The sequence below is a fragment of the Anser brachyrhynchus genome (assembly GCF_964034855.1).
Source record: "Anser brachyrhynchus genome assembly, chromosome: 3".
In the NCBI taxonomy this organism is placed as follows: Eukaryota; Metazoa; Chordata; class Aves; order Anseriformes; family Anatidae; genus Anser; species Anser brachyrhynchus.
Genome location: NC_137696.1, coordinates 120,341,797 through 120,369,152, shown reverse-complemented (window position 1 = coordinate 120,369,152; position 27,356 = coordinate 120,341,797). Strand labels below are relative to the sequence as shown.

Sequence of the window (27,356 nt, the reverse complement as noted above, 5' to 3'; positions counted from 1 at the left end):
GGGCTGCTGGCCTGCAGTGTTCTTCAAACAGGCCTTGAGGCTGTGAAGGCGAGCTGCAGGGAGGAACTGAGGTTGTGGAGAATTTGGGGTACCAGGTTTGAAAGAGACCAAAAAGCAGCACTGGGGAAGGAAAGAAGAAATATGCATGTTGGAAGTGGGTAGGGAGGGGGGTAGGATTCCACCCCCCTTTTGTACCACAGAGGACAGGATTCCCTTGGTGCCAGGAAGGTGGTTTGTAAAGCACCACACCACTACACGGCAGAGCAAACCCAGCTGCTCTTTCTCTGCAGTATGCACAGACCTGCAGAGCTGTTTCCCCTCTTGCAAATATTTCTCCTATAAAATTATTTCCTGTGTTCTTCAGTGGGAAGCAGCTCAGACCTTGTAAAATGCATAAAACACACGAGGGCCTAGATCAGACAACAAATTGGTGGGTGGCAAGTGCAGGGAAGAGCCAGGTCAAAGGCAGGCCAGGCACAGACACAGCCTGGGCCTGACGGGCGAACGGCCAATCTGCCACCCCAGGTCAGTGCCATCGCTCTGCATCTTCATCACTGTTCACCTACTGGAAGTTCTCGCAACAGCAGACGTGTTTTTCATCGGGAAGATTAATGATCACACTTCTCTGTTTGCAACGTACTGAAGAAATGGCAGGCTAGCGGTCAGAAGCAGACAGAAGTTCCTGGCTCAGTGACCGAGCCGCTCGTTCCGCTCGTATCTCGCTCGAAGCTCAGTCTCCACACATGCAGAGAGTGAAAATCTACACCAATCAACCAGAAAGTAAAGAAACATGCCAAGGTCCTCCCTAAGACCCCAAGATCCTCCCTAAATGCACCCTCACTGAACTCAGTTTAACGCAGGAGGACCAAAATCCAGCTTCCTTGGTGCACAGGAAAAATAAATCCTTGCCGCTAGACCTTGGAGGCGCTAGACAGTCCTTGGTGCAGCCACGAGGCTGCAAAGAAACACCTGCAAAAACAGAGCTAGGAAAAGAACAGCACACCGCAAACCTATTAACTAACTGCTTGCCTGGTCGTTTTACTCTGGAGTGGATTTCCCAGGCTTGTACCGAGGGATAGGTCGAGTCTCCTGTTGTGTGGCTAGGGTGATTATGGCCAGGCACCGTGGAAGGGGATGACCTGTATTCGTGGAATAGGTAAGGATGTATGGCTCCGTGTCCAAGCAGTGTGTCTTGTGTCTTCCCAGCCATGCAGGTGAGTAAAAGTCACCTTGTGCTGAGGGCACATAAAAATCTGTTCACTGCTTACATGCTTAACTGCGTTTCGCCGGTCCTCGGATATTAATTTCACCCAATCAGTGTGTTTTAAAAATTCCTCACAAATTACAGACACAATACTCAGGCTCTAACATTGTGACTTATGCACACAACTGTGCCAATGAGCAATTTTTTTGGGATAGTTAAGCCACAGTTACATTTTTCATTGTGTTGTTTGAATGAGAAAAAATGAACTTACCTAAGGTTAACGGTGTTAGCTGATGTCTAGCAGCATGTTTTACTGCTGCGATACAGAGAAATGAGTTTCGGCGGCGTTTGTTTCTCAATGAAATTCTAAACATAGCAAATGCACAACTGAGAACTGCAACACTATTTTAAAACCGCCGCTGCAGTTAACTAAAATTGATCTCTCTAACAAGTGCTAAAAATAGAAAGAAGAGAGCACACAATGACTTTTCATATTGCTCCCTGCAGGCTCCTTAAATAAGGGCGAATATGACCTTCACGCAAAGCTGTCCCAGGGTGTGGAACAATGAGTGATATTTCACATTCCACTGCTCTAGAACAGCAATTGATTTATTACCCAGCTAGCTAGGGAATTCGTTTACATGTTTCCATTTATAACACTGCTGCATCAAAGGAAAAAAAGGAGTTTTTTGTTTTCCTTTTATTCAGCAGTTTAGAAGGAAAGCATCAATTCTGGAAGTAATAATCTGCAATATAGTACAAAGAGTTGGACCTGACAGCCCTTACCTACGGGCTTTCCTGCTGAAGGGGAATAAATAAAATCCAGGAATCTCCTATTCTGCCCCTGTGAGAGATCCCATCAGGAAAAGATGCAAGAAGATCCTTCAAACCTCCCGAATCAGGAAGCATCTTCCTGCACCCCACGCATTCTGTTGGTGGTTGCAGTCACACAAATGCCCAAATGATGAGATGTCTGCAACCAGCAGGACTCTCAAAACATGAACGCAGCATCTTCACTACAGCTGGGGAGAAAATAATTCTCATATCCCACAAGAATTTCAAAAATAAACTCTATTTTTCATGAGCTGACCCCCACAATTGTTATTAGGTGGGATCTAAAGTGTTTATTTCAGTATGACGGTAATTTAATGTGCCATTTTTTCCTTACAGGTTACAAATGTAGATTAGACTGCTTTCTAACTTGGCCCTGGAACTGGGACATTTTCCATTTTGAACATTTTAAAAGGGATGCTTTACCAGCATTCAATGAAAACTTTTTGTAAAGATGACAACTAAATCAAAAGTAATCCTCTCCTACGAAAAGCGCTGGTTTCATCAGATAAGCATTTTCTAAGGGAAAGCACTGTCTCAGAAATCCCAGCTAGCTTCAGTTCCTAGCATAAGCTGAAGACAGAACAAAGTCTCTCTGCATTATCCATTTATATCCATTCTTTGATAGATGCTACAACTTATCCCCTGTCTTCTGCACACCACTCTCAACAGAAAACGCGCAGTCCCAACAGAGCAATCCTGCTGGGGCTGGGGAGTGGCAGTCCTCTCTCTCAACAGACTTGTTAACATGAGAGATTCTCCACTCTGTTGGTGATGCAGTGATGCTTAAACACTCGATGAAGTATTCCGCATCGTGAAACGCCGTACGGAGCAGGTGTGATTTAAAGTAAATACTCTACCCGTGGACAAGCATTTGTCCAGTCCCTACACAAACCATCAGTTGTCTCAGCGAAACAGAAGCACAAGCACAATAAATTGTGCAAGCAAGCTTTGATCTGCTATTCAAACAACACTTACAAGCTGCAGATAAGATATAATTATGCAGGTACCTAAAGTAAAGCTCATTTTCAAGCAAAGAACCAGTTGGTCTGCATCAACTTAAACCCAAAGCTGTAATCCAGTTTACAGGCTTTACCCCAACTTCCTCGAGTTATCCTCCACGCTGCTATTTCTCATTTGGTTTTGTCCAATATTTTTTCACACAAGGACCACAGGCTTACCTGGTCCTAGCTTAGAAACTGCGTAAAGGAGGTCGTAGTTGATGACAGGTGTTGCATCATCTATTGGCTGCCACCCTACAGGTGGGGAGGCTGGAGGCGAGATGAGAAACTGTTTTGCAGGCTGTGGCGGAGCCAAGTGAAGCTTGTCTCCATCTGTCTCAGAGGTCTGAATCTTTAAAACATAACAAATACACTGTTTAGTTTAGGATGGGGAAATGGAATGATTGCTCAAATCATGCACTTCTAATACCAAATGCCACCCAGGCGGGGTTTCAGCATCAGTCTCAGCAGACAAGGCCTGCAGATGAATTTCCCCTCAACCTTGCAGATGGTTCCTCTACAGTAAATACGCTGTGGGGGGCTGTTACATGAGCAAAGCTACAATGTTTGTGCCTGTTGTGTATGTTCTCTGAGAATAAGAGCAAAGCTTTGGTACCCACAGTTGCACATTAAGAGACTTCTGAGGCTAACAAGATATTGTGACCTACTTGCTTACAGTCCTAAATAAGAGCAGCCATTAGATTAGAAACCAGTAATTCTTGCACCATGGCAGAAATTTCAGAAACTTTTCTGAATATTTGGTTTCTTTAGTTGATGTGATAAAGGAATCTATACTGTTCCTTAGTCGTTTGCAACTAATTATACTCATTTTATTTCTATCTTACTTACCTAGTTTAATTCTTGCTCTTTTTTTTTTTTGTCTATTAAAGAAGCCTCAGCTTAAATGAATTATGGCACAGCTACAGGCATACCTGAGCAAGTTTAAAACCAACTTGGGCCCAGAAGCAATAAACTGCATTCACATGAAAGTAAGTTCAAGATAAACACTCTGCTATTTCTGAATGGATTCTGCAAAAACCTGGTTTAGGTCTCTCCACTTCATGTTCCCCAGAATTTCTAGTTCTGGAAGTGCTGATTCAGTCTGGCTCGGGGCCATACACACACACACCGCTCCAGACACTGTGCTGCTTCCACATATTCATTCCCTGGACACTGCTAATAAGCTCTTTTAAGACTGCATGCACTGGAGAACATGGTGCAGATACCTAAACAGTTTTGCAGGAAAGCAGCTTGGCTATGGAGAGTAGTCATTGTTATGCAAGTTGTTCTTTTTCCTGGCTTATCTCAAATTTCCTATTAATCTCTTGATTGTTCAGGTGGAGTGAAATGACTCTCCAGCCTGCTTACCAGCAGGTTTTGAAACCTTTCAGAAAAGAATCTGAGCCAGATCTAGGAGTTAAGGGCCTTTAAAATGGGACTGAGGTAGATTTTCAGCACCTAAATCCAGCTGTAAAATCTTCTGAACCATCTAACCTGTTAAGCATATTGGGGTTTTCACTGCTGCAGTTTCCCGTCTTCCTGAGAAGGTTCTGCTTCTGCCTAGGCTCAGAGCAGCTCCTGTCCTGCCCCAGATGTAGAGATTCAAAATTTAACAGCCTCTTAGCTTAATTAAGATCTTCAAATGAGCCTGCCCTTAGCCTAAGGCCTCTAAAGGACTGATCTGGCAGCTCAAAGCACACTCCTATTACTTACGGGCACTGGGGAGTATCCCACAAGCCACACTGACCACGGCTATTTATTAAAATACGATTAGAAGAGGTGGTGGTCAGCGCTCTCGAGCTCCCTCATCTTTCTGATTCCTGGCTGGGAAATCTGAATTCTCTTTCCCTTGGTCAAGAAGAATCGAATCTTCATCTTCCACTTCCAATAGATGGATATAATCACTTATCTCCCCCAAGCCGGGGGCATTCTTCTCCCCCCTATCTTCTCCCTTTTACTTGAAATTAATGAGTTCCTTTTTTAGCAAATTCACGCATTTATTTTGTTAGGGAAAAAAAGGCTGGAGAAAGCCTAACTGTGGCTCAGGGCTGCAGCCAGATAATTCAACCCTACTTCTTTTATGACCTTACATACTTTACTGCCTTTTTTTTTTTCTTTTATGGCTAGAACGTTACCCACAGAAAATACCAGATGTTGTAAATCAGTTCTAAGCTATGTAACTTGTGTGTTGATGGCCCGTACGGGCCACCATTGGTATAAGTATTGGACCTGCTTAATAGTTGCTAGTCACGATGTTGATTGCCTTAATCTCCAGTCTGCTGTACCTGTATTCCAAATTGAGTTTTATGGTGCGTTACTTTCTGTATGTGCTCCCTGTTGCACTGTTTATCCTTTCCGGGCCCTGGTTTAAGATTGTTATGGTACTGTGCGGTGTAACAATGGCTTATGAAATGATGAAATATCTGGTCACGACTTTAACCTGGTATTTGTACTCAGCACTGACGTCGACTCTATACTTTGGAACCCATATCTCGGAAACTATTAGCAATTACACCTATTGCCTGTTTTCGTTAGGGAGCCAGTCTGTGAAGGGGACAGGGGAAGACATGTTTCCCTACCTGTTCACTCTCCCTTTCTCCTTCACCACCACTCTCTTATCCCCCGAGTTAGTTACGGTGGTTCTCCGAGATGTTGAATATCCTTGGGATACTCAGACCAGCCTGCTCTTGTTGTTATGTCTCCTGAATGCGCTTCAGATTTTGTGGAGGGTTAAACAACTACTTAGGAATCTCATCCGGAGATCTGTCTTGAGGCGGGGTAGTTGCGAGTGGCAGGGAGTGTGGGAGGATATGGGCAGGTTTCTAGAGCAGTGGTCACCTCCAGTGTTTTGGACATTCACCCCTGAACAACTGCAAAATCCTAAAAAGCTGGCAGAATGCTTGAAAAAAAGGTGTCATGACTCTGGCAGTTCCAAAGTGACACAAATCACTGTAGCGTGCTGGGGTCTGGCTTGTGCCTATCGAGCTGCAATTGATGTTATTAGCAACCTAGCTCCAGCTCCTGCAGCCGCTCCAGCTGCAGCTCCTGCAGCCGCTCCAGTTCCAGCTCCTGCAGCTACTCCAGCTGCAGCTCCTGCAGCCGCTCCAGTTCCAGCTCCTGCAGCTACTCCAGCTGCAGCTCCTGCAGCCGCTCCAGCTCCTGCAGCCGCTCCAGTTCCAGCTCCTGCAGCTACTCCAGCTGCAGCTCCTGCAGCCGCTCCAGTTCCAGCTCCTGCAGCTACTCCAGCTCCAGCTCCTGCAGCCGCTCCAGTTCCAGCTCCTGCAGCTACTCCAGCTCCAGCTCCTGCAGCCGCTCCAGCTCCAGCTCCAGCTCCTGCAGCCGCTCCAGTTCCAGCTCCTGCAGCTACTCCAGCTCCAGCTCCTGCAGCCGCTCCAGCTCCTGCAGCCGCTCCAGTTCCAGCTCCTGCAGCTACTCCAGCTCCAGCTCCTGCAGCCGTTCCAGTTCCAGCTCCTGCAGCCGCTCCAGCTCCTGCAGCCGCTCCAGCTCCAGCTCCTGCAGCTACTCCAGCTCCAGCTCCTGCAGCCGCTCCAGCTCCTGCAGCCGCTCCAGCTCCAGCTCCTGCAGCCGTTCCGGCTCCTGCAGCCGCTCCAGCTCCAGCCCCTGCAGCCGCTCCAGCTCCTGCAGCTGCCCCAGCTCCTGCAGCTGCCCCAGCTCGTGCAGCTGCTCCCACTCCTGTGGCTGGGTCAGAGAAACGAGCTGTAGCAGTGCAAGTTGACCCCGCAGAGGGTATCCCAACCCCTGTGGCAGACCCTGTGTCTGGGTCAGAGAAACGAGCTGTAGCAGTGCAAGTTGACCCCGCAGAGTGTATTCCAAGCCCTGTGGCAGACCCTGTGTCTGGGTCAGAGAAACGAGCTGTAGCAGTGCAAGTTGACCCCGCAGAGGGTATTCCAACCCCTGTGGCAGACCCTGTGGCTGGGTCAGAGAAACGAGCTGTAGCAGTGCAAGTTGCCCCTGTAGACAAGGTGAAAAAATGGTATAGAGGCTCAGGTCGTTTAAAACGCAGACAGTCTTCTGCTAAGTCTGGGCGAAGTGAAGACGAGGCTGGGCCATCAAAGGTGCAGGAGACTGAAGATGAGGATGAGGATGGCGAAAAATCAACAGTAACTACCCGGACTCCATACCAGCCATCAAAGGTGCAGGAGACTGAAGATGAGGATGAGGATGTCGGAAAATCAACAGTAACTACCCGGACTCTACACCGGCCATCAAAGGTGCAGAAGACTGAAGATGAGGATGAGGATGTCGAAAAATCAACAGTAATTACCCGGACTCTATACCAGCGTGAGCTACGAGATGTGCGAAAAGATTTTGGTCGCTGTATAGGCGAGCAGCTTGTCACCTGGCTGCTCCGGTGCTGGGACACGGGAGCCAATTATGTGGAATTGGAGGGCAAGGAAGCCAGGCGGCTGGGATCCCTTGCTAGGGACGCATGCATTGACAAAGCAATTGGAGATGGAGCACAATCTCGCAGCCTCTGGAGGCGTCTCCTGTCAGCTGTGAAGGAAAGGTATCTCTTCAAGGAAGAACTTGTATGTTTACCAAGCAAATGGACCACCATGGAGAAGGGAATTCAGTACCTGAGGGAATTGGCCGTACGGGAAGTAATTTATAAGGACCTAGACGACGCACAAACATCCGCAGATCCAGATGCAGTCCAGTGTACACCACCCATGTGGCGGAAGTTTGTACGGAGTGCCCCATCATCATATGCCAACTCATTGGCAATACTAGCCTGGAAAACGGAGGAGAATCCCACAGTGAATGAAGTGACTAAAATACTCCGGCAGTACGAAGGAAATCTCTCCTCTTCCCTAAAGGCCTGTGTCTCAGCTGTGGAGAAACTCTCTGAAGAGGTCCACCAACTTAAAGAGAATTTATCTTCCCCTCCACCTGAACGAACCAGTGTCCACCAGCTAAAAGAGAATGCTTTAGAGAAACTTTCTGAAAAGATCCACCAACTTGAAGAAAGATTATCTTCCCCTTCACCTGAACGAACCAGTGTCCACCAGCTAAAAGAGAATGCTTTGGAGAAACTTTCTGAAAAGATCCACCAACTTGAAGAAAGATTATCTTCCCCTTCACCTGAACGAACCAGTGTCCACCAGCTAAAAGAGAATGCTTTGGAGAAACTTTCTGAAAAGATCCACCAACTTGAAGAAAGATTATCTTCCCCTTCACCTGAACGAACTAGTGTCCACCAGCTAAAAGAGAATACCTTGGAGAAACTTTCTGAAGAGATCCACCAACTTAAAGAGAGTTTATTTTCCTCCCCACCTGTACAAACCAGTGTCTCAGCTATTAGGGGTAAACGTTCATCTATGCAAGGAAGACAATATGGTGGGCACACACACCGCGCCACCCTGTGGTTTTACCTACGTGACCATGGAGAGGACATGAGAAAATGGGATGGAAAATCTACTGCGACCCTAGAGGCACGGGTACGTGAATTGCAAAGGAAAACAATTGGGAAAAAGGAGTTCTCTGAAAGGTTTGCTGCTCCAACTTCCAGCAGGCAGTCCTTTAAACACAGAAATGAAGATTCTGACCAGGACTAGAGGGGCCCTGCCTCCAGCCAGGGGGAGGAAAGGGACAATCGAGTTTATTGGACTGTGTGGATTCGATGGCCTGGCACGTCAGACGCACAGAAGTATAAGGCTTTGGTAGACACCGGTGCACAATGTACTCTAATGCCATCAAGCTATAAAGGGCCAGAGCCCATCTGTATTTATGGTGTGATGGGGGGATCCCAGCAGTTAACTGTATTGGAGGCTGAAGTGAGTCTAACCGGTAATGAGTGGCAAAAGCACCGTATTGTGACTGGCCCAGATGCTCCGTGCATCCTTGGCATAGACTATCTTAGAAGAGGATATTTCAAGGACCCAAAAGGGTTCCGCTGGGCTTTTGGCATAGCTGCTTTGGAGACAGAGGACATTAAACAGTTGTCTACCTTGCCTGGTCTCTCAGAGGACCCTTCTGTTGTGGGGTTGCTGAGGGTTGAAGAACAGCAAGTGCCGATCGCTACCACAACTGTGCACCGGCGGCAATATCGCACCAACCGAGACTCCCTGAGTCCCATCCATAAGCTAATTCGTCAACTGGAGAGCCAAGGAGTGATCAGCAAGACTCATTCACCTTTTAATAGTCCCATATGGCCAGTGCGAAAGTCTAGTGGTGAGTGGAGACTAACAGTGGACTATCGTGGCCTGAACGAAGTCACGCCACCACTGAGTGCTGCAGTGCCGGACATGCTAGAACTCCAGTATGAACTGGAATCAAAGGCAGCCAAGTGGTATGCCACAATTGATATCGCTAATGCATTTTTCTCCATCCCTCTAGCAGCACAGTGCAGGCCACAGTTTGCTTTCACTTGGAGGGGAGTCCAATATACTTGGAATCGGCTGCCCCAGGGGTGGAAACACAGCCCTACCATTTGCCATGGACTGATCCAGTCTGCGCTGGAGCAGGGGGAAGCTCCTGAACACCTGCAGTACATCGATGACATCATTGTGTGGGGTGACACTGCAGAAGAAGTTTTCGAGAAAGGGAAGAAAATAGTCCAAATCCTTCTGAAGGCCGGTTTTGCCATAAAACAGAATAAAGTTAAAGGACCTGCACGAGAGATCCAGTTTTTAGGAATAAAATGGCAAGATGGACGCCGTCAAATCCCAATGGATGTGATCAACAAAATAACAGCTATGTCTCCACCAACTAGCAAAAAAGAAACACAAACTTTCCTAGGTGTCGTGGGGTTTTGGAGAATGCATATTCCAAATTACAGTCTGATTGTAAACCCGCTCTACCAAGTAACCCGTAAGAAGAATGCTTTTGAATGGGGCCCTGAGCAACGACAAGCCTTTGAACAAATTAAGCAGGAAATAGTTCATGCAGTAGCCCTCGGGCCAGTCCGAACAGGACCAGATGTAAAGAATGTGCTCTACACCGCAGCCGGAGAGAATGGTCCCACCTGGAGCCTCTGGCAGAAAGAACCTGGGGAAACTCGAGGTCGACCCCTGGGGTTTTGGAGTCGGGGATACAGAGGATCTGAAGCCCGCTATACTCCAACTGAAAAGGAGATATTGGCAGCATATGAAGGAGTTCGATCTGCTTCGGAAGTGGTCGGTACTGAAGCGCAGCTCCTCCTGGCACCCCGACTGCCGGTACTAGGCTGGATGTTCAAAGGAAGGGTCCCCTCTACGCATCATGCAACTGATGCTACATGGAGCAAGTGGGTTGCACTGATTACTCAGCGGGCTCGAATAGGAAACCCCAGTCGCCCAGGAATCTTGGAGGTGATTATGGACTGGCCAGAAGGCAAATACTTTGGGATATCACCAGAGGAGGAGGTGGTTCGTGCTGAAGAAGCCCCCCTGTACAACAAGCTACCGGAAAATGAGAAGAAATATGCCTTGTTCACTGACGGGTCCTGTCGTATTGTGGGAAAGCATCGGAGATGGAAAGCTGCTGTATGGAGTCCTACACGACGAGTTGCAGAAGCTGCTGAGGGAGAAGGTGAATCGAGTCAGTTTGCAGAAGTAAAAGCCATTCAGCTGGCTTTAGATATTGCTGAACGAGAAAAGTGGCCAGTTCTCTATCTCTATACTGATTCATGGATGGTAGCAAATGCCCTGTGGGGGTGGTTACAGCAATGGAAGCAGAACAACTGGCAGCGCAGGGGCAAGCCCATCTGGGCTGCGGCATTGTGGCAAGATATTGCTGCCCGGGTAGAGAACCTGGTTGTAAAGGTACGCCATGTAGATGCTCATGTGCCCAAGAATCGGGCTACTGAAGAACACCAAAACAACCAGCAGGTGGATCAGGCTGCTAAGATTGAAGTGGCTCAGGTGGACCTGGACTGGCAACATAAAGGTGAATTATTTATAGCCCGATGGGCCCATGACACCTCAGGCCATCAAGGTAGAGATGCAACCTACAGATGGGCTCGTGATCGAGGGGTGGACCTGACCATGGACACTATAGCACAGGTTATTCATGACTGTGAAACATGTGCTGCAATCAAGCAAGCCAAACGGTCAAAACCTCTTTGGTATGGAGGACGATGGCTGAAATATAAATATGGAGAGGCCTGGCAGATTGATTACATCACACTCCCTCAAACCCGCAACGGCAAGCGCCACGTACTTACAATGGTGGAAGCAACCACCGGATGGCTGGAAACATATCCTGTGCCCCATGCCACCGCCCGGAACACTATCCTGGGCCTTGAAAAGCAAGTCTTATGGCGACATGGCACCCCAGAGAGAATTGAGTCAGACAACGGGACTCATTTCCGAAACAACCTTATAGACACTTGGGCCAAAGAACATGGTATTGAGTGGGTGTATCACATCCCCTATCATGCACCAGCCTCTGGAAAAGTTGAACGATACAATGGACTGTTGAAGACTACACTGAAAGCAATGGGTGCTGGGACATTCAAAAATTGGGATACACATTTGGCAAAGGCCACCTGGTTAGTCAATACCAGGGGATCTGCCAACCGAGCTGGACCTGCCCAATCAAACCTGTTACGCACTGTAGAAGGGGATAAAGTTCCTGTAGTGCACGTAAGAAACATGCTGGGTAAAACAGTCTGGGCTACTCCTGCCTCAGGAAAAGGCAAACCCATTCGTGGAATTGCTTTTGCTCAGGGACCTGGATGCACTTGGTGGGTAATGCAAAAGAATGGGGAGGTCCGGTGTGTACCTCAAGGGGATTTGATACTGGGTGAGAATAGCCCATGAGTTGAATTGTAGTATGTTAATTATTATATAATAATGTATGTCATCACTACCATGATTGCTATATATCATAGATGAAAATGGTGATTAATTAGAATGTATTGGACAGAGTGTAACCTGAGCATGACATAAATGGTATGGAATAAGGGGTGGATATCTGTCCTGGTTCCAGTTAGGACAGAGTTAAGTAGCTCATAGTAGCTGGTAGGGTGCTATGTTTTGGATTAGGATGAGAAGAGCGCTGATAACATGCTGATGTTTTAATTGTTGCAGAGCAGTGCTTACACCAGGCCAAGGACTTTTCGGCTTCTCGCTCTGTCCTGCCAGCGAGCAGGCTGGGGGTGCAGCAGGAGCTGGGAGGGGACAGACCCAGGACAGCTGACCCAAACTGGCCAAAGGGGTATTCCATACCATCTGACGTCATGCTAAACAATATATAGGGGTGGCTGGCCGGGGTGGGGGGGCCGGCTGCTCGGGAATAGGCTGGGCATCGGTCAGCGGGTGGTGAGCAATTGCATTGTGCATCACTTGTTTTCTTACACATTATTATTGTTAATACTATTACCATTATCACTATTATTATTATTATTGTTATTATTATTTTCCTGTCTTAATAAACTGTCTTTATCTCAACTCACAGGCTTCACTTTCCCGTTTCTCTCCCCCCATCCCAGAGAGGGAGGGGGGAGGGTGAGCGAACGGCTGTGTGGTGTTTAGCTGCCAGCCGGGTTAAACCACAACAGTTGAATAAGCAACCTGGGTCCCAAGTGGTCCTTTAAATTAACTGTAGACCCGCAGGGCAAGTACAGCTCACGCAACATAAGGATGTTTGAGTAATCTTTTAGCACAAATATTGGGCAAGGGAGAAACTTTTATTGCTTTTATTCAGCTTTATTGTACAGTATTTCTGTAAAAGCTATGCACTAACACAGAAGTAGATAGGAGATTTCATTACCTGTGCGAAATACAACTTTAACTTCTTCCCTCTGAACTGTGTTTCATGCAGCTCTATCCTGGCACGAGCGGCTGATTTGGGACTACTAAAATTTATCCGCACGCGTCTGAAGCTCTTAAACAGCTGGAATGTCACACAGTCATCGTAGGCACGGAACAAGCCTTCAAATTTCTCCTGCAAATGAAAAAGAAACAATACTGAAGATTAGCTTGGTGTTGTGTCACATCAGTCTGTTAAAACACGATCTGGAACTTGAGGATGACCGTTTAACCAGCAGGTCTCAGCCTTGGGGGTGGCTGTCCACGGATGAATGAGGGCTCTGCGAAAAGAAGTTACGGAAAGCATCGGTCTGAAAGTGCTGACCTCTGGAAAATATTTGAGGGAAGGAGTTTTCAAACTGAGAACCCACCGGCTATTAAACTTCTCATAAAAGTTGAGCAAGACGGTGATAGCATAGCGCTTTTTGAAACGAGGCTGAAAAGGGCAGAAGGCTGAGAATACCAGACAACTGATCTCATCTGTACAAAAGCAAACACTGTGCACAATGACAACAGAGTCAGCAGACACAGCCAGGCCTGCTGGAACTGAGGGCTACATTCAAATCAGCACTGTGGGGTCGTTTTGCATTGTATAGTACGTTTTTCTGCCTGTTTTGTCATTTAGATACTTAGAGCAGATATAGACCTAGTTCTTCAGAGTCAGCGTAGCAGCAGGAAAAAAATGATTAGATAGGAGAAAACAGTGACCTGTCCTAAAGATAAATTTCAGGCTTAAAAATGTTTCGCTATAGAACAGCGTGTTCAAAAGCACGCGACACAAATAAGGATATTTTAACAGGGTGAGAGAGGTCTGAGAGGTACCAAATCTCTGGATCTGGAAATCAGCAGAAATTCAAGGTACGTTAGCACTCCTGGAGGATCAGGCTCCCTGTGTTTTCTCTGTAAGCTATGGGCACACAGACTAGCGTCACATCATCAAATTAAACAGAAGACCTTGAATCAATTCTGATACCTGCACGGGTCTTTTCATGCACACAAGCAAACATTCATAAACGTTAAGACCAAAAAGGAGCAGTTATTATGGAGTCTAACGTTTGTGCTTCCTCAGACCTGAGGCTGCCATCCGGCAAGGGCCACGTGAAGTCCTAGCATTTTAATATCTGTGATCAAGACTTGGAAGTCTTAGAAAATGGGGGAATCAACCAGAACAAAACCCCTTTTATTAAGAGTCCTTTATCCTGCAAAAAAACTGTTTGAAATATTTCGTCCACTGAAGGCTATTATGTCAGGTGGAAAATAACCTCACGTGTCCTCTGATATATCTGCAAGTAAGCACTTTCTTACGTATTTATGTAACTTCTGTTCTCATGGAGGAAAATAATTTCTTATCTCTTAGAGTGGCTACCGGGCAGAGGCTGCAAGAGACGAAACAGAAAACCCAATTTGTGTAATCTGATCAATACTTCGGCCCTCATCTGCTATCTTCCAAGCAGGACAAAGAGTACAAAACTTCGAAAAACATACCCTGAAGAACCACAGGCAGCAGGGGGACACGAGCAGAGCTGCGTCCTCGTGCCAGCACCAGAGGCTTGTTAAAGAGTTAACTGGAAAGCAGACCAGTTGCATGGCAAAGACCACGAAACCTCAACGCGCATGTTCCACATTTCCTTTCATTCACTGCCAGCTCTGTGGTCTTCTTCCCCATAACTGATACTCCGTCCCTGGCAGCCTTTCAGAAGAACCTCCCTGTGGTCTATTAAGCTTTCATGATTTTCATTTCATTTCGCCTGACCTCGCTCACCTCTTCCTCTCACCACGGGGGATACTTTGAAGGAAAAAAAAAAAAAAGAGAGAAGAGAGCTCAGTGGTTTGGTCGGGGGCGAAGAAAGGCACACAGCAATCCCACAAGCAGCAGGAAGCCCATGGGTTTGCACAAGCGGGTCTAGTCACAGCACCTAGCATTTAAATGGTCAATATATCACACCTTTGTTTGATGTGGGGTTTTTTTAAGACATTTTTCTTTTTTATCTTACTTTTTTGCACCATTTAGTTTTCCTAAGTCTGCCTCGGGTGGCGTTTGGCTAAAGGTCAGCCAAACGCAGCAGTCGCCGCAGCTCTGGCGGGGTTGGGATGCTGTCCGTGCAACCTGCAGTGACCTGGGCAAAAGGGCTGGGGAGGGAGACAACAGGTCAGGGGACCCACGTACACGTAGAACAGGGTGTAGAAACATGCAGGGCTCTGCATAATCTACATAACAGATAATACTGAGTACTCGGGAGGTAACCACCTATTGCAGCTGGCTGTTTAGGAGGAAGCAGATTCCTGTTTTCTCGCACTGGCCGGTCTCACGCCTGCCCTCTTCTTGCACAGCACACGAAAAATCAAAACATGGAGCCCAGCCCTTGCTTAGGGCCACGATGTGGGACAGAGGGGAGGGGAACCAGCCTCCAGCTCATCCCAGCACCGGGCACGGCCACTGCACCAACCAAACCGATCCGCACATCCCCGTTTTGCTGCCTTTTCAGCCGATAATCGTAATGACCTCAGCAGAGGTCATTAATCCCCAGCTGCAGCTAATGGCCCTCAGCTGCATCTTGAGCCGGCCCAGCTCCTCCCAGCTTGATATTAATTCCCAGGAAGTGCCTCACGCCTTAATTGCTATGGCCTGCGACTTCTGATAGCTGCTGAATGCACTTAGCTGGATAAAAGTCCTTCAGAGCCATTCTGGTCTGGAAGAGAATGTATCGTACACGTCTTAAAGACCTTTAGCAAATCCTCTCCCTTTCAAGTCTGGTGGATAAATAATTCAGGACTCAATCATCCCAATTCAGGGCTTTTAAAACACTTTTACAATTCAGGATTTTTAAAATGCTTTTAAGTCTCTAAACTTTCCGAATACTTTTTAAATTTCTGAATGAAGGAGAGAAACGTCTGAGTTTAAGCTGTAGCACTGCTTATCTTAAAGTAGAAAGTGAGTCAAAATGCAGAAAGTCGTGGAGCTGTGCATTCATTTCCTGTACCCTAGCAGTCTTCATCCACCCGAAGTATGTCTCTGTGGGACCCAATTAATGCTCTGACAAATTTCAGTGGTGTTCATTTGACCAGCACTGCAGTTCCCATCCGCTCCCCTGGGGGCTCTGTGCCCCCTCTTCAGCATGGGCTGCCTTTCCCCACATCTCACCTGCAACCTCACCTCGGCTCCCGTATCCCATCGCTCAGCACCCCTAGCAGTTCCTGGGCTTTTTATTATAATTATTAACAAAATTAGAATGATGTAGAAACACCGTAATGACAGCTGCTGATTACCTGGGAGCTGGGGGTCGGCCTCTTCTCACAGGTAACCAGTGATAGGACTACAGGGAATGGCCTCAGGTTGTGCCAGGGGAGGTTCAGGTTGGAAATGAGGAGACATTTCTTCTCAGAAAGAGAAGCCAGGCATTGGGACGGGTTGCCCAGGGAGGCGGTGGAGTCACCGTCCCTGGGGGTGTTCAAGGAGAGGTTGGACGTGGTGCTTAGGGACATGGTTCAGTGGGTGACATTGGGGGTAGGGGGATGGTTGGACCAGGTGATCTTGAAGGGCTTTTCCAACCTGAATGATTCTGTGATTTATGACAGCCGATGTGAGGACGAGCAGAGCACCATCTGAGGAAGCAAGGGGTGCTGCAGTGACACCCAAGCTCCAAGTCCCGGAGTACAAGAGCAAAGGTGTGCGTCCATGGACTCAAACCTTAGTGCTGCTACTAAACGGGAGCCTGCCTGGGGAGCCAGAGCCTGCAAGGCGCACAACAGAAGCCACTGGTGAAATGCAGCCATGAGGAGGCAAACAAAGCACTGGATGCATCTGGGAAAGTATTTCCAGTAAAGCAAGGGAAGCATTAACAAGTTTATATAAAGCCCCATTACACCTCATTAAGGTTACAGGCTTTGCTGCCTGCATCCCACAAAGATTAAGCCAAATGGGAATAGGTTCCCATAAAGGCTACTAAGATAAAAGGAATGAACAACTTCCCGAGTAAGAAATTAAAATGCTTAGTTTATTTAGCCAAGCCAAGCCAAGCCATGGAGAGGAGGAATGACTGCCATCCGTAATTTACCAGAATGGTGCAGAGTAAAGAAAAAGCTATTTAAACTGGAGGGCTGCGTTGGCATAAAACAAGCGGAAACAATTGGGATGAATAGGTTTAGTCTCGAAGTTAGAAAAAGGTTTCAAACACGGGAGTAATGACTCAGAAACAGCCTTCCAATTACAGCAGCAGTGGCGAAAGGCTTTCTGAAGATGGCATTCGGTCAGTTCGTGCAAGGGACCACGACAAAATATCGACGCAAGCACTGCAAACCACGGCTGCCTGAATTAGCAAGTGAATGGGGCTCTGCCGCAGCAAGTTCCTTCCAGTGCTGTGTCCCCGTGATTTATTTCCAAACACTTCGTCCCTGAATAGCTCCGCTGGTATTGTGCTCACTCAGGACAAAAGCCAAAGCCTAATTCAAATCAATGGAAGTCTTTCCACAGCCATCACTGAGCGCTGGATTCGAGCCCTAGAGCTCCAACACAAATTACATTTTATTCTTCAGTATGTTTACGCGCATTATCACCCTTGTTACACATTTGATTTAGGAGATGGTTGTGATTTAAAACTTCAGTCTAATCCTTTTTCCTGGAGTTTTGTAGGCAAACAAAGCAAACGTTTTTTCAATTTCCATTTTTTTTCCGTTCATTTATATAAAAGAGAATCCAAGTAACTAATTGCATGCAACAACCACGACATAGTTTATAATTATGAAATAGGTTTTTTCCTGAAATGAGTTCTGCATTTGATATAAACTTTCCTAGAAGAAAAACTCCTATCTCAGAGTCCGATGTCTTCTGTTTCAGCATAGCCACACTGGTTGTAACACCACAGAGCTCTCACGGAGCACCAGATGAAAGATGAAAATTGGCAGAACATAGGGAGGCTGTGCTCGTAGGAGTCAAGGATTGATTGAAAATTGAAAAAAAAAAAATTTGAAATTGAAAAATCAATTCAAAATTCCCAGTTTACAGCAATGAGGATGGGCTGGCAGCTTAATCCTAGAGGGACAGAGTCACTGAAGAGGCACACTTCTGTGTGTACGTATGTATCTATATATACACGAGATGCTAGGAAATATCATCAGGAAGTAATTTCAAGATTGCGATGTGTCAGTGCCACTTAAAGGGTACCATAACGAGCTAGTCTGGCTGTGTACGGCTCTTGTCAGCCAGGATCAAGAAAAGTAGAGGCAGGTTGGAAAAGCAACAGAAGGGGACTGCAAGGATGGCCAAAAAAGTGGGGAGCCCAATGCGGGAGGTAAAGGTGGATGACCTCTGCTTGGGACACAAAGCAGAGTGTCTCCAGCTACACCTAAGTGTTAAGAAGTTAGGAAATATTGTGAAAGGATGGGAATTATCTGCATTAAAATAACCAACAGTGTTGGTACGAAACAGACTGCCTATTAAAAGATTTAGGCTCAAATTCAAGAGGCTGTTTTGCATTTAGACCAGTAAAATGTGGAAATGCCACTGGCCCAGAAGTACTAAAAAGGCTCATTACTCTCATGAAAAGGATAGGAAGAAAAGATTATGGGACAGCAATATGCATTTCTCTAATTCCAAAAGTCCATAAAAAAGGGGCTCATTTCTAAAAACGTGTCTAAACAGAACTTCAAAGAATTCAGTTCACCTCAGGAGCTTTTAACAATGTGTGAACAATTAGCGAGGTGGTGCTTGGTCTATTCTCCCACGTGCCTGGTGACAGGACGAGGGGGAATGGGCTAAAGTTGCGCCAGGGGAGGTTTAGGTTGGATGTTAGGAAGAACTTCTTTACTGAAAGGGTTGTTAGGCATTGGAATGGGCTGCCCAGGGAAGTGGTTGAGTCACCATCCCTGGAGGTCTCCAAGAGACGTTTAGATGTAGAGCTCAGTGATATGGTTTAGTGAAGGACTTGTTAGGGTTAGGTCAGAGGTTGGACTCAGTGATCTTGGAGGTCTCTTCCAACCTAGGTGATTCTGTGATTCTGTGAATTATTTCATGAGCCTCAGAGGGCAAACAGGCAGTTGGAGGTAACCCAAGTGAAGTGTGTAAATTCGTTACATGAAAGTAGCCAGTGTAAACAGCAGCCTAATCAAAACTACCACATTTTCTAGTTCTAAAAATGTAAAATCTGCCAGGCAGCTTTGGAAGTGGGTATGAGAAAGCACTACTGATTCTCAGTTAAATTCCAGGAGTGATGGAAAGGGCAGAAATAGTTTAAATCAGTTATGATGATGATCAAAAAAGAACTCCCATGGTCTCGTGCTCATGCCTTTAAGAAAGGACAGGAGACTAAAATATTAATTAATCACTCAGTGATCACCTTGAGGCACAGGTTCTCCCCATCCTATCTTTTCATTATGAAATGTGCCCTTCCAGCTGTCATTCACCAGGGTACGTTTTAAATGGGAATGTTTCTACATGTGAGAAATTCTGAAAGGGAGGAAAAAAAAAACAGGGCAGACTGGGTATTTTGCCAGGGAACCGAAATTACAAAGTACTCTGCAACGACTGCCTGGTCACCCCACTGTTTTGTTGTATTTCTCACCTCGGAACTCAGTGCAACGTTCTGCTCAGCTCTTCCTAAATAGAAAACCAAACTTAGATTAGAGCATTCAGACTGGAGTAAAAAGAGTTTGGGCTTCTTTGTGCCTTTTTTTTTTCCTCATTTATTTGTTTTCATTTAATTTAAACTCGAATCTTTCAAAACTGCACAATTGTTTCAGTACATCTACAAACCAAAACAAGTTTCCTACCCCAGTTCATGCAGCTTGTTCTGTGGTTGGCTTTCTGGTAAGGGGTGGAGGTCAGGAAAATTGTGAGCCAAAGGTGAAATAAAACAGTACAAATTTAAAAATATAAAAACATAAATAATAATAATAATAATAAAGACAAACATTAGATTAACATTAGATTTTGCTCTCTGCTTAAATTTTGCTTTCTCTGCTTAAAACAAAACTGATTTGCTTGTACTGTTGCAGTCCTATTAATGTTAAAGGGGTTCTTAATATCTTTAAATCCTACTATGTCGTTAGAAAGACGCACATTTTGTGTTCCAGACCTGGTAACGAGTGACCTGATTGCTCTGCTCTTTGTGGTGAACCGACACTAACCAGCACACACGTAGCCACAAAGCATGCCTGCACGCAGCCCTGCTCCGTGTTAGACTCTGGTCAGTGCTGTTTTGCTGCATTTACATAGATCCTACAGATGCTGAAGGTTGCACCTCCAGGGTTTTGCCGTCCTTACATGCCAGATTCTAACACCACAAATAGTGGATAAAAGGTTTACTGCTTACAGATTCAGCGCCTTGCTCCAGAAAGAGACTCTGAGAAAAGCTAACAGCCGTCACATAATGTGGTGTAGGCATTTGTAATTCATCATCTCACAAAAGATGGCCGTGACAAAAGAAAGAGAATCACAGAACCAGTAAGGCTGGAAAAGGAAACGTCAAGCTGGAAGAAGCCTGACGGCTCCACCTCAGGCTGGGACGGAGGCAGTAAGAGAATCCCTCGCCACCAGTCGTCCTGCACAAGGGCAGTCCGGCAAGGAGTGATGGCACTGCAGTAGCACTGCGAGCCTCCTGGTGAGCAAAACGAGGCAGCCTTGCCTCTCGAAAACCAAGCGAACTAAACAAATGCATGTCCTGCTTCCAATTCATCAGCACAACAAAAGGCACGGAGATAATATCTGCCCCAAAGCTTAATGGAAGCAGCATTCACGTTTCAGAAGCGGCTGACAAATGTCAGGGGCACAGAAATTTGCTGCGTTGCCTTTTCTGTTTTTAACCAGCTCACATCCCTGTTTACCTCAAAGTGACGCACATTCCTCCTGCTTAGCTCCACTGATCTGGAAACCAAAGGCGCCTTCAAGATGAAATAAACCGTTCCTGTGGCAATGCCAGGGGGGTGATTTAATATACTTTGGAGACTTCTCAATTCAATTTCACACCCAGCGATTGAGCTTGAAGAAAAATCCACACTTCACATTTCTTTTTTTCATAGGAACTCTGCTATTTTACTGTATTGCCCACGACAGCTTTCTGAGCGTTCAACGTTGGAAGCACTCCATTTCCAGATGCCACTTCCCCAAAACACGGGAAGGAGGCTTTCCAGCCGGCTGGCCGAATGCACGTTGTAGGAATAGATCCATTAGTTCTGCCCCCTGCCTAGGGACCGCTCTGCAGAGACATCAGGCTGGTCTCTGGGAAGCTTCTTTTCATTGCCATGCAGGACACTATTTTGTGCATTGTTCTTCAATCCTTTTTTTTTTTTTTCCCATCATATTTGGTAGTGAAAAAAAAAAAAAGGAAGAGCAAGTTTGTGGAGCATTTAAAATAATTCCTATATTTCCAAATAGCAGTCTTGTGTTTTGGCTTGAGAATATGAAAACAATGCTGATAATGAATGCATGAAGAAAAGGTCCTAGCAGGCTGCCCTGAAATAAGCATTTCTCTTTAAATTATTATTTATTATTTTTTAAGAATTAAAACAATAAATGGGTAGATAATGTATATAGTGAACTCCAAGGAGCTCTTCTCCATTCAGTTTAATTGAAGAATGTACACAGCACAATACCAGTTATCAGTTCTGTCTTCTCGCTGGAGACATGTATGCCCAACATCTAATTGGTAGCACAACAAATTGCTGTGGCTATTCCTAGCCTGCATCAATAATTCTTAAAGTTCCTACTGCCTTAATTTAGCAAACAAAGGCGTGGAAGAAAAACAACCTTAATTAGTTTTTACCGATAGTTGCTACGTCTCTACCAACAAGGGCATTCCAGCTGGAGCAGATCTGCACAGGGGGTGCCGAGGACTTTCTGATCAGGTGCCACGGACTGGACACGCAGTTGGAGCACACGAGGCATGCTCCTGGATTAATTTCATCTGAAAGGAATCCAGCTCATGGACTGATCTGTGATGTGAACGAAAGCCCAGTTAATGGAGATCAACAGGAGAGTTGCCTCACAAGAATCCACAGCTCAGACTAAAAAATGTGCTGATGTAGACTCAAGTATCTCTCCCAATGATGGTTAGCTGGCATTCCCGAAAAAGCCTGAAATAAATAAAATGTAATGGACAATAACAAATAAGGGGCTGCTAGTCAACCTTGCGCAGGAAACTAGGGTTGCAAGGTTATTCATTATGAGAAACAGCGTGAAAAGTCTGCATACCGACTGTATAAACTTAGGGACTGTGAAAAAACAGAACCTGAAATATTAATTCCCTTATTATTCTACTTTTCGGTGATGACTGAAAACTCGAGGTGTCATCCCCTTGGCCCTTGAAGGTGAACCACTCTCGCTTTCTGTGTGGCGAAAGCAAGGTGAGGACATACTCATGTGTGGTCACAGTGCCCACGTAGGGGAACTGTGGGGGGAGAAGCACCATTTTCCATTTCCATTCAGGACAAATCTACTTAGTCAGATGATCTAGAAAGCTCAGTCTCTTGTTGCCAAGCCTGTTGGAGTGTCAGGGGACACCTCTGTTGGTGCCAGTGACACAGAAGCAGAACCTCACTGGCCAGAACGCTGAATATGAGAATGAAATATTGGAAAGAAAACACTGAAAGAGCTGAAGAACTTAGTTTTATTTATACGCTTGGAGATGTAATGTTGTAAAACATCCATAAAATACATATTATTCATTCCCTGTCTTTTTCAGCCCAGTTAACTAGAAAAATAAACAAGAAAAAGCCATGGGACAGTTTAAACAAATAAAATGCTTGTCTTGCCCATTCCTGATTTACTGGGTTGCCCACAGTGATCAACATTTATGGCATTTCAGCTGTTTCTCATCACAGTCACGGGGAATGTTTTTCCCCCTCCCATCTTGATGCGAAATGCAACCGAATGCAAACCGCACTAACATAATTCAAAATAGAGTTCCACCGAGGTTTGATTGAGAAAGGACACCAATAATTTTGAAGGTGACCCTCTATTAGAAAAAAAAAAAACAGCAGGAGAGGGGAAGAGAATCTCATGCTCTTTCATGAATGTTATTGAATGGGAAAAAGGTAGAAGGGAAAATGATTGACCCAGCAATATTCATTCTCAGAAGAAAATTCTAAGAAAATCCGTGCCGAAAGTTAACTTCAAACGCAAATTGAAACAATTGACCAGAGATAAAAGTGTAGACGCCAGTGTACACCCACGCCTTAGTCTTTTCACCCCTGTACTACAGCATAAAAGAATGAAGCTCTTTCCTCCTCTCTTGCCTCTCTCCCTGCTGTTGCAGCCCATAACACAGGGCAAAACAGGCAGAAGTGTGACCCCCGTCTGACGCTCTCACGGTGCTGTTTCACTGCTCCTTATTCTTGCCAGTCAGTCTGGCCCATCTGTCTTTCCGTCTTACACTTCGTTTGTAAATTACTCCAGCAGGTCTGCTTTCTGTATACATGTGAACAGCTCCTAGAAGCTGCAGCCTCTATGTCTGGAGTCTCGCTGCACAATAAAAACACAGCAAGAGCAGCACTATGCAACCCCTGGGCGAGCAACTAAACGGAGTCTGCAGCAAACCCACATAAATTACATGTAAACAGCACTTCAAGCACGACGCTACGTGAAGGAGTTCAATAAAGGTGCCTTTCAGCAGAAATACGTGGTAAAAAAGAAAACTAAGAAAAAACCAGCTTGGGTCAGAGAAGAACAAAGGTGCACAGAGATGAAGCCTTGCACAGACAGCAAGGAAAGGGGCATGGATCCTCTCAGGATCCGTTTCAGACATCCCGGCCCATTCAGCTCGCTGTAGGAGACAGAAGGAGCTCAAAGTGGTCACACAGCACCCACTGTAACTGAACGGATGCCACGTGCAATTCCAACAGATTTCACCTGATGGGCTAGATAAGGGTTTGAGGGTTCGAGGATGCATGAGGGATGCTTAGACCCCATCACAGCACACCTTTCTGCATATTGTGCTTGGTTACCTCTGCAGGACACTCGGGCACTTCAGACCTGCGCTCATTGCTTAGTTGGGCTCAGCCTAAGCTTGACTCAGACTCCACTAACAGTCCTGGTTATCACCTAGATCAACAAAGGGCTAATGTGTGAATTTCTATGAGTTTCAAGTCAGGAAATGCTCAAAAAGACCAAAAGACTGGATTCAACTATGGCCTTCTGTGTCTGAACTTCTGCGTCTGGTCCAGTAACCATACAAGGTAGTCCATGTTTCCTAAACTGAAAGAAATATGGATTCCTTGGTCTACTTCTCCCTTAACTTCATACTTCAATCGGTGAGTAAAAAGAAAAAAGAAGTTTCTAGAGCACGAACAGATTTACAAGTACTGCAGTGCACCGCAATATGCACTTTTGATGTTCAAGCCTCATTTGTTGTAGGACATAGCGGAAGAAACCCAACGCAATCCTTGGGAGAAAATTATATTAACGTTTCCAGAGTGGTCCTACGGAAGGTGTACACGGAGAAGCAAGCCATTAGATGAATCACTCGCTGTTCCCCAGCCGGGCTTGTTGGGGGTCACACCTAATGTGGTCACACGTAGGTGGCAATTCCCCGCTCAGCGCAGGACTGGAACACGATGTGCCTCGGGAAAGGAACACGAGTCCATACGTACTGCAGCACCAGCTCAGCTCTGAGTTACACCCCCGGCTCTCCAAAATTAAAATACGAGCACTTCCAAAACTTGTTTTATCTACATCGAAATCACGCTTTGCTTTAAATTGTTGTGTTGTAATCTTAAAACCAATTCGGTTCCTCCGAATCAAAATGTAAAGTTTCTGCCCTACTCTAAATCGAGCAAACAGAAAGTATATGTTGGGGTTATTTTGGGTTGGTTTTGGTTTGGTTTGTGGGTTGTTTTTTTTTGTTGTTGTTGTTGTTTTCATTCTTTTTTCTTTAGTAACCATGAAATCTCTTTTAATTTGAGAGATCCAGCAAAAATATGTTGAGTTGCTGCAATCTTTTAAGCAAAATCATTTCCAGAAAAGGCTTTTATGATTCATGAAAGTTTCCCTCTGTAGCTTGCCAGTGTGTCTTCATTACCAATTCTTTATGTACATTTCATTTGCAACCTGCTTAACTCTTTGTAGTCCTTCCTTCGCTAATTCTTTAGTATGTGTCGTGGTTTAACCTCGTTAGCAGCTGAGCACCACGCAGCCACTGGCTCACTCTCCCTCCCAGCCCCACAGCTGGATATGGGGAGAGAATTGGAAGGGCAAAAGTTAGAAAATACGGAGGTTTTGATAAAGGCAGATTAATAAGAAAAAAGAAAACCAAGTGATACACAAAACAAGTGTTGCCATATGATGCCACATGGTATGGGACATCCCTCTGGGCAGCCTGGGCCAGCTGTCCTGGCTGTGTCCCCTCCCAGCTCCTTGTGGCAGGGCAGCACGAGGAGCAGAAAGGTCCTCGACTCGACTGGTGCTGAGCAGTGCTTACACTGAAACACCAGGGCGTTAACAGCACGATTCCCATCACAAATCCAAAACACAGCGCCATGGTTGGACGTGGCGCTTAGGGACATGGTTTAGTGGGTGACATTGGTGGTAGGATGCTGTTGGACCAGATTATCTTGGAGGGCTTTGCCAACCTTAATGATTCTATGATATGAGCTACTACGAAGAAAATAAAACTTGAACATTTTCTCATTAGAATAATTTATCATTTAGGCTGGAAGAGACCCATAATATCAAGTCCAACAATGACAAAACACTACCAAGAGCACTGCTAAGCCATGTCCCTCAGTGCCACGTCCACACATCTCTTAAATGTCTCCAGGGACAGGGACTGCCCCATCTCCCTGGGCAGCCTGTCCCAGTGCCTGACCACCCTCTCTGTGAAGCAATTCTTCCTGACATCTAACCTAAACCTCCCCTGGTGCAACTTGAGGCCATTCCCTGGCATCCTGGTTTGGCCGGGTTAATGTATTTAGATGAAGGAGAAGATAAAATGAATTCCTTTTTATTATCGCATAGCTTATAGGCTTTCCTCACAACAGGAATCGCGATGTAAAAAATGGAAAGACACCGGTGCGTGTATGCACAGACAGACACAAGAGAGAAGGATAACCACAGGTAGCAATCTGCTCCTCCTCATTTCACATGGCACAACTTCCATCGACTGCCATGATTACATTAATGCATGGCCCTGAAAGAGACCACCGTAAGGGACTGCGAGTGTAGCGTCCTCCCACACTCGCCCGCTTTGTGCCCACTGAGGAGCCTCTGATTAGCTATAATCTGCTGGATACAGCTGAGCTTAGTGCTGTTATCATCTCGGAGAGTTTAACTGTGAATTTGATTTCACAGATCGTGGTAGAAAATGGACGGAAAGCATCTGCATAAAGAGAGATTATACACTCTTCCCTCTGAGCTGCTTTTATATTGTCACTAGCATCCATTTCGGCATTGTCCTATAAAAACCTGACAATGCTTTCCAGTTTGAATAAACTTCAGAGAAAAAAAAAAATACGTGCTTTGCACTTTGAGAGGCTGTTTTATCTCCAGAGACAGGTCACAGCCTTTAGAGGACGCCAATATCTCAAGGTGCATTGATGCTCAAATTTCAGAGAAATGCCATGTAGTGGTCAACACGCAGCTAATCAAAAAAGAAAAATACGATGGGGTATTTTCGTTTCCAATATAGTGCCTAATTAGCCTCCAGGACTTCAGAGCGTTATCAAACCTAATGAAATCAAAGAGTGTATTTCAGAAAATTGGGCTTGTGCAGGCTGGAAGGGAGAAGACTTTGCGTGGAGCTGTAAGAAGCTTCCCAGCACCTAAAGGGGAGGCGCTGGGCCCGGGCTACTTACAAGTTATGCAGAGGGAGCAGGAGAGGCAATGGTTTCTGTCCGCCTCAACAGCCGCTAGCACTGACCGCTACCAGACAGGATACGGACGAGGGAATTTCAGTCTTGCAGTGATATAATTGTTTTAGTAGGCAGATGGAAGAAACCCCAGGGTGAAAAAGCAAATATTCCTGACCAAACTGCTCCCATGTCGTTTTTCAACCAACTGGATAATTTCCAGTTGGCACGGGTTCTGTTTAGAAACAAGAGCTGGAAAGTAGACTAATCCTATCTTACAGCTAAAAACAGCGCTGCTCTTCATCAAAATCATTTTCATTTCCTGATGTGAAAAATGTACCAGTAGCAGCACGATATTAAAAAGATACTGGACTGGCATTATGAAACCGAAGCTGCTCTTCATAGGGGCTTGTGTGCAGGGCTGTTGAGAAGTCAGTAGGAAGGCAGCGAGCCCAGCGTCTGGCGGCCAGAGGGGTAACCAAATGTGGATTCTATTTTTATGAACGTTTTTTGAAAAAAACAAGTAGGACATACAAAAATAGCTAGTATCCTGCAGAGTCCAGTTTCTTGCTATGTGCCAGTTTCACGCCGTCTCTGTGTCCTAAAGGAAGTTACCTGCCTTCCCAATGCCATTATGCAAGTCCATAATGTGTCTCTCAAGGAGTCTGACTCTGAAGAAAGATCCTAAAGAACTAAAGTTTGGTGCAATTAGATTTTAAATGACACAAAAATACACAGGACCAGCAATTTCTGAGGGTCTCAGCCTGCCAGCTGCAAGTCACCACACTGCAGGGG

General features: G+C 45.8%; 1 protein-coding gene across 5 annotated transcripts in view; it reads right to left on the bottom strand.

Annotated features, from left to right (window-relative positions):
• Positions 1 to 27,356, bottom strand: part of RCAN2 (regulator of calcineurin 2) — an 87,775-nt gene that overhangs the window by 11,239 nt on the left and 49,180 nt on the right. For all 5 annotated transcript variants that reach the window (XM_080587409.1, XM_080587411.1, XM_080587410.1 and 2 more), the window contains 2 exons: positions 12,751 to 12,924; positions 3,217 to 3,388 (listed from right to left, as the gene is read on the bottom strand). In XM_080587409.1, coding sequence (XP_080443535.1) covers positions 3,217 to 3,388; positions 12,751 to 12,924 — 346 coding nt within the window. The remainder of the gene's footprint in view (positions 1 to 3,216; positions 3,389 to 12,750; positions 12,925 to 27,356) is intronic.